Source organism: Calonectris borealis, chromosome 27, assembly GCF_964195595.1.
Source record: "Calonectris borealis chromosome 27, bCalBor7.hap1.2, whole genome shotgun sequence".
In the NCBI taxonomy this organism is placed as follows: domain Eukaryota; kingdom Metazoa; phylum Chordata; class Aves; order Procellariiformes; family Procellariidae; genus Calonectris; species Calonectris borealis.
The window spans coordinates 891,415-909,971 of record NC_134338.1 but is presented as its reverse complement, the minus strand read 5'-3'; the positions used below and the strand labels follow the sequence as shown (position 1 = coordinate 909,971).

At 40.4% G+C, this 18,557-nt stretch overlaps 1 protein-coding gene across 1 annotated transcript in view; it reads left to right on the top strand.

The window, feature by feature from the left end:
* The first annotated feature begins 10,595 nt into the window (after positions 1-10,595).
* Positions 10,596-18,557, top strand: part of LRRTM4 (leucine rich repeat transmembrane neuronal 4) — a 223,585-nt gene continuing 215,623 nt past the window's right edge. The window contains exons 1-3 of the mRNA XM_075174702.1: positions 10,596-10,790; positions 11,042-11,254; positions 13,328-14,874. Of these exons, the coding sequence (XP_075030803.1) occupies positions 11,251-11,254; positions 13,328-14,874 (1,551 nt within the window). The 5' untranslated portion in view covers positions 10,596-10,790; positions 11,042-11,250. The remainder of the gene's footprint in view (positions 10,791-11,041; positions 11,255-13,327; positions 14,875-18,557) is intronic.

Below are 18,557 nucleotides of genomic sequence, written 5' to 3'. Positions count from 1 at the left end.
GAAATCAGAAAATTGTGTCCCCCTAATTATTGTTTTGCCTGTAAATTGCATTGAAGGAAGTCATGTTTTGAAAGGCTTGCCAATTAACTTTATACAGATGTCTGCAGTCCTTCTCATTTCAGTGGCATTGTGCAAAGTACACGTTAAGCAAAATTTGATGTGCAAGCTAGTTCATGAAATACATACACCCATTTACATACATAAAGACTCCTGTTTGTCTGTGTATGTACATTACTGGTACACATCAAATGTGGACACATCTGTTTCATTCAAAATGTGCCAGATTAGCTTGGAGAATTTATACACATTTTTAGTCTATAGAATTTGCAAGCTCATTTTGGATGCAGCACTTGAAGATCTTTACTTGAAAGCTAAACAGGCCAATTGGAGGTGTCGATAACTTCCATCCGGGATAATGCGAAGTAGTTGGAAAGAGCGACTGAGGAGGGAGTGGTGTAGCTGAGACTAAGGAGGGCAAAGCACGTAGCATTATAGGAGAAGAACAAGATCCCAGGTGTCTGTGCAAGGTCTTACACAATGTGGAGTGGGATTCCCTTTAATGAGTGGGCAATTGCAACAGTCCCTGCCTGATAATGGGCACCTCCTCACCCTGAATCCTGGAGCTGGGAAGAAATTTGCTTAAAGGTTCAGTTCCCGATAACATGGACATGACTTGCACCTCTAACAGTCTCTTAATGAAGTGCATAGTCAGTCCTCTGTTGAATAATTGTGCAGCTGGAAGGTCTCTTACTTCTTGTTGTTTTAATTAAATATCTCTCTGCCTCAGTAGCACTTGGGGATTACATTGACACAGCCTTTCATAGGAGGTCATTGGTTTGAGTCCAGGCTGTTCTGATTCCCGCCAGGGTTGGCTAGTGGCAGTCTGATGCTTGGTATGGAAATTAGTTGGTCGTCCTCCTTCAGGGTCTACTGGACAAGGGCACATGTTGCAAAACCACCATCCCAGCTGGCACTACTAAGCTGTTTTCACCTTTTCACTGGCTCAGCCAAAGGTTTGATTTGTGCATTGGAGAAGAAATAGTCTGCCCAGCTCTCATTTCCTGAAATGAAGCGTGTTGGTGGGACAGCACGGAGGTTTATATTGCAGCTAGTTAATTGTGACACTGTTGGGTGGAGGAAGAAAAGTCTCTTTTTTTTTTTCTTTAACTGATTGATTTGGCATTTTTTTTGTACTAACAAGAGGAGACAAAAAATAAACGCATGCTGTTTCCTTATAGTCTTTTCTTACCATTAAGAAAACTGCAAAGAGATTATCAAGAAGCTTTTTCCTTATTTCCAGTTTTCCCACTTCCTCTTTGATCTTGTCCAGAGTATTTTCTCTGAATTTACACTTCCTCAGATTCATAGTGTTGCAAGCTTTCTTCCTGCTATGCAAAAGCACTTTGTTGTGCTTAAGCACTTTCCATGGATTGTGCATAGAAAGAAGAATGTAGAATGAAAATTACACATTTAGAGTGAAGCTGCTCATATTTCATATTAGGACTATAGTTATATGAATTTATGCAGGGCTAACAAATGCTAAATAGCAATTGCATGCATGGTTTGTAGATGTTAAAGATGGTTAAGATGTCATTATAAATCATATGTTAGAACTGCAACTGCCAATTAAGAGAGTATTAACACAGGTAGTAACATTGTATTAACCCTTCATAAACTATTCCTAAACTGTTTCTATATATGATACTCGTTTTTGGACTGAGCTTAGAAATAAGAGTGCAAAATAAAACTAGATGAAGAAGGGAAGGTTTATTCAGTTTGCAGTAAGGAGTTTTGGTGAGATCTTTTTTCCACAGATGACAAATAATTTCATTTGATTAGATTAAAAAAAAACAGAAGGAATATCCATAGATTCAGACTGCAGAAGTAGAGTAAATTCTGAGACTGATAATTTAAGTGCAAAGAAGTCTTGTTGGGACTGTGCAGATGGCTCAAAGGCTTTGAACTTGCAGTCTGAAGAAGGTGTTCCTTTCCTACGACACACCCTCCCCCAGTGTCATCCCATGGTAGACTGTGTTTATCCGAGCTGTGAATGTAGAAACATCAGAACCTTGGATTTGCAACGTTCTTGTCATCCTCTCAACCCCCCTCTCCCTCCCCACCAAAACAAATAAGGTTCAAACCAAAAACCCTGTGAAGGGTGATCATCTGAATGACTGTTGATTAACATTCTTGGATAAATCATCCAGAGGAGTGTGAAAATATTCCCTCTGTGACATAAAATGGGTTCTGTTACAAAGTTAGGGACATGTTTAGTAAATCTTGTCTCGATTTCAAAATCATCACGGCTGCTGTTCCTGAATGCCAACACTCTTATTTTTCACATTGAAACATAAATGACCGTACATTAATGCAGCAACCTAATATTGCAAAGCTTAGATGTTTCCATCTTTAATAACATTAGAGATAAAGACAAGTGACTTCTTAGCCTCTGGATGGTTCCAAGAATTAACCAAATTGTAGGACTTCAAATTTATTAACAATTGCCAGATTTGAATTACTTTTATTCAATTAACTAACTCAAGGATGATTTTCAATGTAAATTATGACCTTAAACACAATCACTGTGGAAAGTAGAAATGAAGTGTGGGTAAATGGCATATTATTACATGCTTCAGCATCATCTTGAGTTTAACAAGTGAAATTTAAGCGGGGGAGAGAAAAGTTTCACTAACAGAAGTTGGTTTTTGTCTTGTTACTTTCGGATATAATGCGTGCTGCTTCTCTGATAAATATATTAGACTGGAATAGGTTGGTGGTTTATGCAGTAGCTGGCCCAGCTGTGGTCCAGGTCACCTTTCAGAGATCTGCTGGTATTTAAAAAATACCAACATTAAGGGGGTTAGAAGGCGAGATACCGTGAAGGATTTGGGCCATTAGTCTCTTTCTCTCCCAGTCCCTTCTGTGTAGATAGGCAGGGTTCTTTTCAGAACGTATATTCAAGATTGGCAGGTGCCAAATGATGCGGGGTGGGGAGGTGGGAATGGTGAGGGAATATAAATGCCAAAGATTATCCATCTGATAGATAAAGCCTCAGGATTTAGCTAAATAGAAATTTACTTTGGTACATAACAGATGTCCAGATGTCCTTTGGGATGAATTCATTTATTTAAATCCTATCTGTTTTAATGAAACACTTTTTAAAAGCTGGAATGAAACCTGACTTAAATGCCTACTGAAATGTCTGCCAAAACCCAGCTGCTTGACAAGGGTGGTCTAACAAATGTGCTTCAAAGTATTGCCCAGTGGTTGATCAATACTTTGGTGCCGTCTTTCATAGACGAGAGCTTAGCAGCTACAGGTTCCTCCCTTGCACTGGTCTCGCTCTGTTTTCTATAGCCACTGAGTATCTTAACAGGCTAATCTTAAGAACAGTTCAATGTTACTCAGCTGGCTGCAGTTATGAGAAGCTGTAGGAAAAATATTAAATATGCTTAACCGTTGCAATGCATTATAATGAAATAGGAAGATGATTAAAAGTTGTTTTTCACAAGTGAGATTATTCCTGGCTTCTAACACCAAAATTATCACAGTGAAACAGCAACAATGGCAGTGGCACACTCAGTTTGCTATCAGTCTCAGGAAGTTAGAGTAGGAAGTATTTTAAATTTTTTTTTTTCTTTTACTTAAAATGCTCTCTATTTCCTATTGATTGTTTTCAAGAAGTATTATGACTGAAAAATCAAAACCTGGCTAGCTTAAAAATGTAACCGCTTTTCAGCAAAGTGCTAAAACAAAAGAGAACTTCTTAGCGTTTGAAAATGGTCATGCTTGGCATCTGGGGTTTCGGGTATTTTCCAGCCACTGTAGGAATTGTTTTTTCAAAACTAGGATTTTTGTTGGCGAGTTGCTTGGGGTTTGTTTGTTTTCCTTTGGAAATGCTTTCACCATCTTTCTTAGCTGAAGAAAAGGAGTCAGATACCCTCTGATGAATGTTTTTACAACTGTCTCTTCAATTCAATGTGCATTTTTGCTGCACTGGAACAGGAGAGATGGAAGGGAAAACCACTCTCCCACCCACTCAGCTTGAGGTGAACTCCGTGTGTCTGACCTTGGTTGTACATTTGTCATCACACAGGCTTGACTCGGTGAGTGCTGGTGGCACAAAGAGGAAGCATGAAGCTTTCACATGTGGCCCAAGCTTGAAAACTGGAACAGCCTGGATTGTGGAGACAAGTAATGAGAAATCAGGGTGCTCATACGAAGATCCCAGACTGCTCTGATAAATGCTGCTTAAAAGCAGAGACTTTGTTTCTTGGCTGCATTTAGAGAGTAATTCTTTAAACAATACAGCATTTTTAGAAGCTGTAGGAGTTTTCAAAGAAGGCTGCATAGACTCATAATCAAGTTGATACAGTTGAGGGGTGGGAGTATTTTATTTAACTTAACTTCTTAGAGTTTACTGAAGAACAAATGCATCTCTTATTACCTGATGTAGACTTGTCTATCACTGAAAGAAGGCAGTTAAAGACGTTAAAGGTTATATTTTCAGAAGTCCTTAGCAGGATGCATAGCTGGAGGCAGAAGGAATTTAATTTTATTTTTTAAGACCTTTAGAAAATATGAATATAAGAGTTTGCTTAAGTAGATCTTTTAGATTGTCCAGACTACTCCCCAGCACAGAAGGTGAAAGAGATTCTTTTTTTTTTTTTCTTTACAGTTATTCCTACAAAACTGTGACCATATATCTTTTCTCATATGGAGACAATATTTTCAATGACTGTTGAGGAAGAGAAAAATACATTGAAATGCTGCTAGAAGAGAAAGCCATTGTCTAGTTTTTGGAAGATCAATACACCATATAACAATTTCAAGTGCATATGTTCTGAAAGCAAAAGGAGAGGAAGGGGGGAGAATGAGCACTGACAAAATCGTTGATAAAAGACAAAATACCAATTCTAAAATGACTCTGTTAGGTACTGTTGACTTAAAGTAGATCCTAAAACGCAAAGACATGCAAGGCCTTTTGGCCACAGCCCCCATGACACCAGAAAAAGTATTACATTAGCAAATTTGCTATTGTGTCCGATGTAACGTAATGAATACAGCTTTAGGATGTGTCTTCGTTAACGGGTTAGTCCCCCGCTGCTGCAGGTTTTGCCTTAATCTGACCCTTTCCTCAGAGTAGAGAGCTCGCTGCCCTGGCTTGGAGCTTTCCGCAGGCGTGGGTTGCTGGCACAGCTTGAGGGCACGGACCTGGCTGGGAGTTTTGCTTCAGTCTGGGCTGGCAGCTGGCCTGCTTCGTACCAAGGGTGCTGGCTGATGGAGCATTGTAAGGTGATCACCTCGAGGACTACATTTTTGTTTAACTGCCTCCTCTTCCTGTACTGAAGTTGTTGGCTCAGCCTTCTAGGCCTACCTTTTCTTGCTGGATTTCTGTTGCATTTCCCAGCATTTGAACAGTCTTAAAAATTCTCCTTCCAGCTGCCTAGAACCTCTGGGACTGTTCTTATTGCTGGTGTGTCATGCTGTTGACGGAACCACTTGCTGTAGCACACATGAGGGAATATACATTCTGCTATAAGTACAGCACAGGGCAGGAGTTTCCCTTTTTATTGCAGGCAAATACAACAAAGAAGCAGAAGTTATTTAATCTTGAGCTCATCGGCACAGTTTTGTGTTGCATTTAGTTACTCTGTGTTTGCATGTGTGTGCACGTGTTAACTTTTTGGTAGGCAAGCTTTTCCTTTGTTTGTTGGCAGTTGCAATGAGAGTTGATATTGTACCTATGATACTACTCATTGATTACCTTCTCACTGCTCAGTCAATTCCTTGATGTGTTGTTATTTGGCAAATAACATGATGTGAATTTAAAAAAAAAAAAAGAAAAAAAAGAAAAAAGCTTTTGTAATCTCAGATGAAATTTATCTAGAGGACTACTATATGGGCACCCCCCCACACTATTTACCACCAAGATGCACTGATACGGCATTCAGTGCCATGATCACGCTGTGAGGATGTTCCATCTAGCTAGAATTTTGTGATAATTCCTCTGCAAATGAAAGATGTGGGCATGTACATCTATTTAATTTCCTTTGCTTTTCTGAAATCAGACCAATTATTAATTGCTCACATTCTAGTTTCCTACTGTCTGCCAAGGACAGGCTTCTACCTACTCCAGAAAAACATCATCAGCATTTTGTTTTCCACTTTGTACAGTGCACCACAGACCCAGCTAACGGAGAGGGTGGTCGAATTGTTGTGGTTGCAACCATCTTTTCACTTCAGTCTCCCTAATGTTGACAGCAGTAAACATCTCAAGTATCTTTTGGCTATATCATGCCAGCAAATTCTGATATATGATCTTGCAAACTATTTGTTAGAGGTATAAACTAAGGAATTGGCATTTGGATAGAAAAGCAGGGCTTGCATGTGAGGAGGAGTTATGTTCTAGTTAATCTTAGGATATGAAATATCTGTATTGTTGGGCTGCCTGTTTATTTTTGGATTGGGTCTGCTAAGGCTGTTAGATGCTTTAAAAGCAATTAGAGCTGAGATTAGACATTTGTCACTAAGCAGATAAATTTATAAATAAAAATAGTTATTAAATGACTGAGAAGAATTTAAATAAAACCTTAATTAAATGAAGAGGAAATGCATCTTGGTGAAGATGATATGCCTGTGAGAAAAATGGTTTGGAAAAAAGCTTGAGAGCATCCAGAACCAGTATTTGGGCTACTGTCGAGTCCAGCTTTTGCTGAAGTGTTACCTACCGTCTTGGATGAGGTGCAGAGACTGAAGCTGGGATCACCACAACTGAGATGATCCGATTCTACACTTTGAGTCATATCAACCTTTGTAGTTATACTAAAGAGCAAAAATTCTTTCGTTAGAGGCTGTATCCAGGGTTGTGTCTTTGGTTGCACATCGGAGGATCTATCATACACGTCGGCAGGTTATATTAGCACCTGATAAAAAAGGAGATGTTGGGAGCAAAGGCTTATGTGTGACTGCTGTAAGATTGAAGTTGGTCAGGGGAAGACACTGATGCAGGGCTCATGCTGAATACAGACCCGTCCAGAGAGCTCTGACTCCTAAAACTCCTCAGTAGTGCGGATTGTCGTACACAGCAGCAACTTGCACAGGAATTGGGTGGCTCTTCCATCCTTTGTGGATTTCAAATAAAGGCCACTCATCTTTATGAAATGGACGTCATCGCAGATATTGTGGGTCTGTTGTGGAAATATTTTGGGGAGGATTCCTGTTTTATATTCTGTCTGGATGACTGTAACTGTTCTTTTTGTGCCTGAAACCTCTAAATCTATTCAAGAAGTCTACATGATTTTGTAAAGCCTTGAAAACGCAACTTGAATGCAACCTGATGGCTAAGTAGATCAAGGGGAAATACAAAGTGCTGTTTGCTGCCTGAGTCGTGAGCTTTGTGAACTTGGATCTGGCAATTCCGTGGACAGGCCTCTTAAGTTTGCGTATTTTTCTCATGTCTTTCTCACTAAGGAGTATTTTGAATAGACTGTGCAGGAGCAGTGCAAACCTTAGAGGTCTCTGTAGATAGAAAATAAGAAGTTGGCCACAGAGCACTAGCTCATTTCCTTCCAGCAGTAGTTCTACCACTGATGCTGCTAGGAGAAGGTATTCAGGGCTGTAAATCTCCAGTAACTGAATAGCTGGTACTACAGGAAAGTATAGATACGTTCTTCTCTTTCTTATAGGCATGTTGTGAGGGCTGTTGGTGTTGGTATATTTAGCAAAGTTGGTGTACTATGTAAATATTAGTGACTGTTGTGGTTAATTTTTAAGTATTTGTGCATGGAAACAAATCGGTAGGCTGAAAGGCTCAAGGCTAAAATTCCAAGCATACTTGACAGTGTGTGTGTGTACGTATATACTTGACACATATATATATATAAAAAAATAATCACAATGGTTAGTATTGTTCAAAAACTTAATTAGACATGTACAGATCCATTGTCCTGAAAAGAAACTGTAGATCCCGTGACACAAATGTATTAGTATGGATAACTTATCTAGGTAAGTCTTGGTCAGGTGGCAGGAAACTTTGCCAGTTGGACGAGGACCAACTGAGCACTTAGAACATTTCAGGTTTCGGCTGTGTGCAGAGATCTTGTACCTGTCGCTGCTCTAAAGAAATGGAACAAAACCACAAACAGGCGTTTTCATTCTCCTTTCTTCTATGAGGTTTTTTTTACCTTTTACAGTCACTTATTTAGACTGATTAAAGCTTTCGCATTTCTTCCTCTTTAGCAAATATTCAGATGTGGTTTTTTCAATTTTTTTCTATCAGAAAATTAAAAAAAAAAGTGTGTGTCTGTGGCATTTATGCTGTTGAGTGAAAACTCACTTGGTTTTAGCTCAGGTACTAAAGTTTTCTGGTTTGGAATTTGAGAAATTTTCCATTACAGTATCACAGGATTTTTATGAAAACAAAATTATTTAAAACTACTTCTGGGAATATGGGGTTTTTTTACTCTCAATAAGTATATGGCAGTAGGACAGCTTATGGCCATGCTGCTTCAGCTCTCATAGGATCAAAGGATCCAGGAAAAGATATCCCCTGAAAATTGGTACAGTTTCTTTAGACATCCCTCCTCAGTTCACTCTCCGATCTGGCAGAGTTTCAAATGGACTCTTCCTGGAGAACTATCAATACAAGGTCTAATAACTGCACACTTTAGCTTTTACCTTTATTAGGAAATTATATCATGAATAAATATGAATGTTAGCTGAAATGATACTGACTGTAATGCAGATGTAGTTAATAGAAATATGGAAAAAAGTACTTTTGACATCATTTATGATAATTAAGTTCTGAATCTTGTTTGAGGCAGGTGTGTATTGCTGGCCAATTCGGAGTAAAAAATAGTGATTAATTATGATATTTTTCTTACAGACATCGATCTCTGCTCTATAGGTAGCAATGAATTCTCATAACAGGACAAACAAAATAAGGTTTTTTATTCAGAAGCTTTGAGATGTTGCAATCTGGATGCAGATATAGGGGATGAAAAGTAGTTTCCTTCTATGGACTGGTTTGTGGATTTTTTTTTTTTTTTTTTTAAATGGAGTTGAACTACTTTACCCATTCTATGTCCCAACCTTTTTGCTCCGATGGATATCCTGGAGGGGACGAGGTACTGGGGCTGGGCAGGGATGACTTCACTTGGAATGGATTGCAGGGGAAAGCAGTGGTCTTTTTATCTGAGCCAGGAGTAAGGAACTAAAATACGAGCTCAGAATCTGGCCTTGAGTTTCATGCAGTTTTCATTTTTGTTACAGAGTAGTAGTACGCAGAAATGTCAAGAGATACAGGCTGTAAAATGCTAAGCAAAGTGCTCTTTAGTCATAAGGGGAAGTACTTTTAAAATATTTTTAAAAATAAGTAACACGTAAGGGTTAGCTCATGACAGACGTTACAAAAAGTACTTCCACTATTTTGGCATCTAAACTCAAGATTTGGGCAGGGAATTGTTTTCAAAATACCTGATGTCTGTGTAGCACAGGGAGAGGAGGAGCAGCTGGACAGACAGCACAAATACGTAAGCTTTAGGAAACCAGGTTAAAAATGTTAAGGTACAGTACAGTGCTGCCCTCTGAGAAGCCTGAGTTTGCTTTGAAACCAAAAATGGTACATTTGTGTTCGTGTGGGGCTCCACTGAGGCTTATATTCTCTGCTGCTTCTGGTTAATAGGGCTAACCAGAGCTAACTCAAAGGAGCTCTGTGTGGTACTGCACTTGCTCCAAATCCCGTTGACATCTTTCTGTTGAACTGGGTGAGAATTAATTCAAGCCCTAGTAAGCTAGCCAGACAAATAGCAGGAGGAGAAACGCTGTGGAAGTGTCATGCCCCAGATCACGCCGCAAGGTCTGTGGCTGAAGTCTGCTGAAATCCAGACCAGCGCTCTTGGCTGCGAGAAGTCCCCGCTTCTGAATGGGGGAGAGCAGGGGGAGGAGAGGAGTTTAGAAGAAAAAATTCTGCCGCTTCAGTTCTGCATTGTTTATCAAACTCGGTATTTTTCTGACTAAAAAGCACTTAGATTAAAAAAGAAAAAACAAGCTGTTTTCAGTATGTTTACATTTGGCTTTGGTGCATGCAATTAAGTGCCTTTTGCGTGGATGATTAGTTTTGCACGTTTCCTGCCCCCCCAACCCTTTAACACGACTTTCACTTTGCATCGGCAAATATTCCTTTTGCTGTTCTCACCCTGTGAATACAGGAAAATAAAAACAGTTTAGAATTTGCCCAAGAAAAATATACAGGTCAGGTGGATTAGAAAAAGATCAGATTGCCAAATGCCCAGGGAACAGGTGTTTTATTTAGTGTTTTACATCGGCTGCCAGAAAATCCACAATACAAACATTTAATAATCTAGGGAAGGCAAAGGGGTCCGGGGAGGGATGATGGTGGGCAAGGCAATACTGTGTCTTTAATTTTCTTTTCTGAAGGAAGAAAGTCTGCATAGCAATGACAGGATCACTTGTTCATGCCTTTAATGTGTGATCTGTTTTCTCCAGTGGAGGGCACTCAGTGTATCACAAACTAGAACATTAGCACCAACAAGCTCTAAAGCATCATCACTCTCTGGAAAGCCTTCTGAATTAGACAAGAGCTGCCTCTCAGCACAGCTACAAAACACTTTAAACCTGACCAGCTAAATGGATAAACCTATCCTGCATAGCTTTTAAACTGGGGTCTTACACAGCAGAGGAGGCCTGCCTGCTTCAGGAACTGGGAAGCTGGAGGATGGATTGCTGTGTCTGGGAATGGCAAAAGGCAGCAGAATGAGAAATGCTAGGTACCGGGAAAGATTTTTTTATTTCTCCCAGAGAAGTTGGTTTACCTTCGTGGTCTGCTGTAGCTTTTACTTTTGATTGCCACTTAATGCTGATGGTTCTCTGATGACTTACACAATGGCTCTCAGAGCTTAGAGTCCCTCCCTACCCCCCCACACGCTCCCCCCCATCCTTCGTCCTGTCTTCCCCACCCCCAACCCCTTCCCTATCCTTTCCCTTCCTCATCCCCAAAATTCTTGCTTGTCCTCTCTAGGGAACTTTGTGTGGGTTACTGGCATGCACGCTGGATGGCGGTGATGTGAGTGGCAACCGTGCTGTGACATAAAGATTCTGATGGTTTAAAGAAGAGAGACCAGTTTTTAAAAGAGAGAGAGAGAGAGGCAAAGGGAAGGCAAAAAAGGAAAGAGAGAGAAGAAAACAGCTGGAGAAAAGAAAAGGAGGACGTTTTTTGATGACAAAAGGATGGGTAAGTGAACTTTTCTTGTTTGTTTGTTAGCACAGCTGCAGCTGTATGGTATATTTTTCAGTTGGATTATTAGCTGTTCAAGGGGGGAAACAGCCTGAACAGCAGCAGTGCATTCCTTTGCCAGGTGACTCACTGTACTTGCTATTGTATTTTTAGATCATGTATTCCCCCCCACATGCACATACACACCTTTCCCCCTGCAGTGGTTATATATGTAATTAATCTGTAAACGCATGCACCGAGTTAAGGACTGTAGAGAGTACGTTCGCTGTCTGTACGACCCACCCACACACCTGCACACATATAGATAAGTACATGTATGCATGAGGCACGCTCACACAGAATTTCTTCTGGGTTTATATTCATATTCGATGAGCCTGTAGTGGTATTATTCAGGCTGTTAGAAAGGACTGTTAACACTTTGCAGTATGTGGGAAGCAAAGGGGAGGGGGTGATTTTGTTGTATAGGTGGTTTTGAAAAGGCTTGTTTGGTCTTTGAAAAGATACCTCTAGTATTGCTGCTAGATTTCCAGCAGTCATTTGCCAGTCTTATTTTTTCAAGTGTGACAGGTTTATTTCCCTCCCTCCTTCCCCCCAACCCCCAAGTCTGTAACAGCCAGAACATATTTCTAGCTGACTGCTGCTGGCACATAGGCAGTAGCAAAGATGAGGATTTAAATTAAAAATCTAACCATTAAAGTGAAAGGCAGAGACACGTAGTCACGGGCATTTTAGATTAGGAATTATTTTGCAGATTGCCCCTTGGTTTAAGATTGGATTAAATAACTGCAACGCAGGGTTGGTTTTCTGCATTTGACAAATAATAAAGTAATTATTTATCGAGGAGATAACAGCCCTTAAAATATTCCCTGTTGGAAGAATGCATTTTAATTCTTAGCAAGATTGCAACTCTGGACAGAGGCACCAGTCCTAAAATTATTACAGGCTAAGGAAAGCGTGCGTATGTATGTTGGATTTTCTGACAGCCCCTCCACCCCCTTTCATAATTAGTCAAAGAATGTGGAAAATGTGACTGTTTTCGTGTAACAGCATTGCTAGTATATGATAAATTTGACATCTCACGTGCAAAAATCTTAAAATCAGTATTGCTGTGGAAGGGAGAGGGGAGTTGAAATAGGAATATACCCCTTTAAACTTTCCGTGTTTTGCTGCTCCTAAGGCAGTGTTTATATGTAAGTATTTGTGTGTATATTTTCATAGATCATATAATGTACATACAAAATAATAAATGCTTAGGTATTCACAGCTACATGAAGATCACTTTAGATTAATATGTGTCAGGACTGATTCATTTTAAAGAAATATGTCTCTTACCACTATCTTGGTATTGAGGTCCCATACTAGCATTATGTGGTATACTTCTCTATATGGTTGTACTTTGTTTCTGTGCATCTATTTATATATTAGGTACATAAAAATAATGAGTAAACCTACTCTTAAAAACAAATCACTCGGTGCAAAAAGTAAAGCCTTGACTTACTGTTTAATTTTACAATAAATACACATTTTAAAGGTGGATCAAACTTTATGTTAAGTAGATTTCTCACTTTTTGCAGTAATTTTTGGAGGAATTGGACTTGCAATTGCTTTTATTAAAGAACATGTTTAGCAGCACGTAAATACCAGAAGCTTTGGCTCATTTCCTTTCCAGCACTATGGAGCATTCAGCACAGTGACTTGACAAATATGTTTATTGTTAAAACCTCAGCATCTAGCGATAAGGATATACCAGCTACATTGAGAGATGATGTACAGGAGCAAAGCGAATAGAGAACAGGCTCTTGGTCCTTCCAAGGGATCATAAATCACACAAAAGTAATTGAATAACAAGGGTAGTGCTGGTGATGGTGCGGGTAGGAGAGATGACAAGCCAGAAACTCAAAAGACAGACATTTACACAACAAAAAGTGCAAGACAGGAGGCAAACAGGTTGTCTTCAAAATCCACTGCTTCACTAATGCTTTATTAGAAACCCCATTGACGTTAGTAATCTGTTGGCCATTTATTTTAATAGCTTTACAATGCACATTTGTTTTCTTTTTAATATTGTAGGTTTCCATTTAATTAAGCAGCTGAGAGGCATGAGTGTGGCGTTAGTGCTACTTCCTATGGTGCTGTTTGTTATGGTTGCGGGGGCTCAGCGAGCGTGCCCCAAGAACTGCAGATGCGATGGCAAGATTGTGTACTGCGAATCTCATGCATTCAGAGACATCCCTCAGAATATTTCTGGAGGGTCTCAAGGCTTATCGTTACGGTACAACAGCATTCAGAAGCTTAAATCAAATCAGTTTGCGGGCCTGAATCAGCTCATATGGCTTTATCTTGACCATAATTACATCAGCTCCGTGGATGAGGATGCATTTCAGGGGATCCGCAGGCTGAAGGAATTAATTCTAAGCTCCAACAAAATTACCCATCTGCACAACAAAACATTTCACCCAGTCCCCAACCTCCGCAATCTGGACCTCTCTTACAACAAGTTGCAGGTGTTGCAGTCTGAGCAGTTCAAGGGCCTTCGTAAACTCTTGATCTTGCATTTGCGGTCTAACTCGCTGAAAACTGTGCCGATCCGAGTTTTCCAAGACTGCCGAAACCTTGACTTTCTGGATTTGGGCTACAACCGCCTGCGGAGCTTATCCCGTAATGCTTTCGCTGGCCTTTTGAAGTTGACGGAGCTCCACTTGGAGCACAACCAGTTTTCTAAGATCAATTTTGCCCACTTTCCACGCCTCTTCAACCTTCGCTCAATTTATTTGCAGTGGAATAGGATCCGGTCTATTAGCCAAGGGTTAACGTGGACTTGGAGTTCCTTGCACAACTTGGATTTATCAGGAAATGACATTACAGGGATAGAGCCTGGGACCTTCCAGTGCCTCCCCAACCTGCAAAAGCTGAACCTGGATTCCAACAAACTCACCAACATCTCTCAGGAGACCATCAATACATGGATCTCGCTCATCTCCATCACTCTGTCCGGAAATATGTGGGAATGTACTCGAAGCATTTGCCCTCTGTTTACTTGGCTTAAGAATTTCAAGGGAAATAAAGAAAGCACTATGATATGTGCAGGCCCTAAACATATCCAGGGTGAAAAAGTGAGCGATGCTGTGGAAACATATAATATCTGTGCTGAAATCCAGGTGGTGGTTACTGAAAGATCATACCAGGCACCCAAAACCCCCCAGAGACCAGTCTTCATTCCTAAACCTACCATTTCCAAACTGGAAAGCAATCAGCCAACATCCGTTGTGCCAAGCCCTTCGGCAGACCTCCCAACGCCGGGAGTGGAACCAGAGTACGAGCACGTTTCCTTTCACAAAATCATCGCTGGGAGCGTGGCCCTCTTTCTTTCCGTGGCCATGATTTTGTTGGTAATCTACGTGTCGTGGAAGCGCTATCCAGCCAGCATGAAACAGCTCCAGCAGCACTCGCTCATGAAGAGGCGCAGGAAAAAGGCCCGAGAGTCTGAAAGGCAAATGAACTCCCCTTTACAGGAGTATTACGTGGACTACAAGCCAACAAACTCTGAGACCATGGATGTATCGGTTAATGGATCTGGGCCCTGCACGTATACCATCTCTGGCTCCAGGGAATGTGAGGTATGAACCATGATCCTCCTAAAACCATTTCAGCTGCTGGGAAGGAGAGGTAAATGTTTGAAGCTCTTGAGGTGTCTCTAAACACTAGAAAGATTAATGAGATTTTTTGTGCTTTTGGGTTTGCTCAGTATGAAAGGTTATCTCATTAAATAACAGCAGTCAGGGAAGCGATGGTGATTATCTTGAATAATTCAGACTTTTTAAAAAAATAGATTAAGTTGAAGTAAACAACTATGATAAAGGCGTCTGGAGTGTTATTCTCTTCCTACTTGCACCCATTTTATAAGCAGTGGCTACAAGAGAGTCCCATTTTTAATGTGTTAGTAGAAACAGAGGAGTTTAAGAACCTTTCCTGTTTTAAAAATAAATATGGAAACCTCTTTACTCCCAACCCCATGTCAAATCTTGGCGGGTTTATGGCCCATTTAAAGATAATGCCAGAGATTTCTTGTAGTTTGTCTGGTTCACAAGTAAACCAGGGGACAACAGGACTGCAGCACTATCTTAGAGTTAGGCATGCACTTGTTTTCCTGGAGGAGCAGGAGCGTTCGATCTGCCTTACTAGCTCTTCCGAACTCGAGCCTTGTAAAGGCCCCAGGTCAAACAGTACATTTGCAAATATCTGGGTTGGGAGAGGGGGATTTTGGTTTTTTTTTTTTTTATTTCATTTTAGTGATCAGTGAAGGCTTAGCTTGAGAGACAACTCTGCTGGAGTTAATAGTTTCACGCACTTAAGGCCGTGGTATGATTTTGACTCAGCAACACAGGAAATACAAATAGGAAAAGCTCTCACTGCTTCTTTTGTCTGTTGTTCAGCTCTGGCAGGAAAATACTGTATTTTGTCATTGCTGTATTGTCAATGACTCTATTAATGTGTACGTAAGAAATGTTTTTACTTGTGAATGCCATTGCTTATTTATACCTGGAAAGGAGAATTTATGCAATTACATTTCAGTACTTATTACTTAATCCCGCACGGGATGTGCTATTAGGGGACCATGGTTGCTTTTGCTTCCTTGGTTGTGGACATCCTACCTGAGAGTGCTTAATGTGCCTGTTGAAATGTATTCATATCCACTTACGCAAACTGGGTTTGACTATGGTAGATTTTGACCAATGTCTTTGACAGGTAGTATGAAGGGTGTCTTAAAGATGAGCAGTGCTGAGCAGGCTGCAGTTCTAGGATCCTGATTTTTTAAAAAGCGGACGTTTTCACTTTCTGACAATAGGGCATCTTTAAGATGTTTCATATTTGGCACTGAAATCTCTAGCTGATTTTGGACCACAGAGCTAAGGGGAAGAAAAAAAAAAGTGCATGTTTTGGGATTGCTTTCTCTGGAGCAGTGTTGTCTTCAAAAAAGAAAACCAGCTGTCATACCCTTGTCATTTCTACCAGTATCATGTGAATGAAGGTGTGGGGTTTTTGTCCCTGTTAGCAGCACAAGTATAAAGTAAGTGATGCTAACAAAGTTAGTTATTTTGAATTTTCACTGGCTGTCACAAGGAGCATTAATTTGACCTGAAAGGCTGTCTTCTCTTCGTGCTCAAGTTTAACACTGCTGAAGTTTCATTAGCCTGAAGAAAATGCTGTTTAATTTACACCAAGATGATATGGAAGACAGCTGAATCTGCACGCCATAATGAAACCAATAATCTGTAACGGAATTTGGATCACGATCATAGTGCACAGGAGATAGGGAATATGTGATGTCGTTTGGGAGACTGAAATTTGGATTATGGCAGATAAATAAAAAGTTGAAGAGTCCTACCAGGTCTAGTAACAGAAGGTCAACGTGGCATAATCTTCGTGTTGATGTCGATTGTCAGACACAGCATTAAACACAAGGGGACCCCAGTTCGCCTGGTTTGCAGGTGCTATTGCAGTACCAGAACCATTTTATTCCACTACTCTTAGTGGAATGCAGGTTAAGTTAAGCTGGTGCACAACTTTGCAGAACTTGAGCTGTTTGTCGCGTTGTCTGCGGGATTCTTGGTCATGCTGTAAATTAGTAAGACTGTACTGAACATGATAGGCTGTGACTTGTAGAAAGTACACTCGCTATTTGCATGGTGATTTAGTGTGCATTGGCTATCAGTACAGAAGACTTCAGGAGACAGAAAACAGCAGATCACTGAAGGCATATGTAGCAGCCATAAGCCCCCACTGAAATACTATCTTCAGCTTGGATTTAACATTCTTCGTCTCCATAGCTACAAGGTTCCACTTGTAAAAGGATAGATATGCACTGTACAGTACTTAAAAATGGTAAGAAAAAAAATCCTTGTAGTGTCTACAGCAGTGGAAAGGTTTTATGTTTGGGGAAAAAAAAGAAAATGGAACATCGCATTATTTACTAATTTACTCAGATGTACATACTTGTGGGAAAACTATTATTTTGTATAAGTGAGACATAGCTCAGGCCCATCCTCCTGTCAGTCTGACTTGCGCAATCGCTGTGCTCAGCCTGAGGTTTCTCCAAGAAAAGGACCACTTAGAGGGGAGAAGAGTGTCTGGTTATCAAAATAAAGGCAGGCGGGCTTTCAGAATTCATTGCTTACGAGTTTATTGATTTCACTTTTTTTAGTAATATTTTTCAAATGATTGTCTGCTTTCACATGTCTACCCCCACACACGCCTGTAAGCAGCTAAGGTCTCCAAAAATCGTGTGTCTTTCAGGAAAGAAAGAATGGCTTAGTTCCCTTTTAACCTGGGAAAGATGCCTGAGCATACTCTGTTGCTGGTAGTTGGGGGATAATGAATGGTTTCTGAGTGTGGCCTAAGGTCGTGTGAGCATGCCTATTACGTTCGCAGTGATGATTTTGTTTTTAGAAGTATCCAGCTCATCCATAAACCACTTGTTTTCCATGGCAGAACTGGCCTTGAAATAACATGCTTAGGTATTTATGCAGGTTCTTTTTTCCACAGCAGCTATGCACGTGAGCGGGGGCGGCGTTCGTTGTTGTTTTAAGTTCAGGGAGATTTCTAGCGTATAACAAATGAACGCAGGCGTACGAGCGCTGCCCTGTGTTGGGTCCTTATACTGCAAGTAGGGGGGTGGCAGGCAGGGGTTGTATGGCTGCTTTTTCAAGTCCATGCTCTATGAATTATTTCTTGTACTACAGAGAGCGCCAAAGTCAGGCTTGCTGTAAATGGGAGCAACTCTCTTGGCATCAATGGGATTATAATCACTGACACCTGGCCTGTGGTATTCTATTTAGTCTATTGGCAAGGGTTTCTAAAATAACTGGATGCTTATGATTTTGGCTCTCACCATCCAGTTAGCAGGCTGCTGCTATCTCATTTTGGTATTTGCTTTGCTTTGTGCATGTGCATCTTATTCCCTCTTTCTTTCGTATTTATTTGTACATTTGCTGAAGATCTGGGAGCCATAAAAAGCAATTTCATAAACCAAGCTATAATATTATGTATTTCATATGTATCACACACAAAATATCTGTATATAGCACACTGTGAAGGTATATGGGGAGAAGAAACATTGCTACAAAAATGTTCCCTTCTTTCTACTGGAAGGTTATTCATCTTCCGTTTCTCAGGCTGGCAGCTACAAAACAAACAACAACCAACCAAACAAGTGAACATCTTTTCTGTGTTAACTGAGCACAGTTGATGTGAAGCCCTTTGAGAGACGATTGACACGGACCCTGTGAGGTTACTTTATACG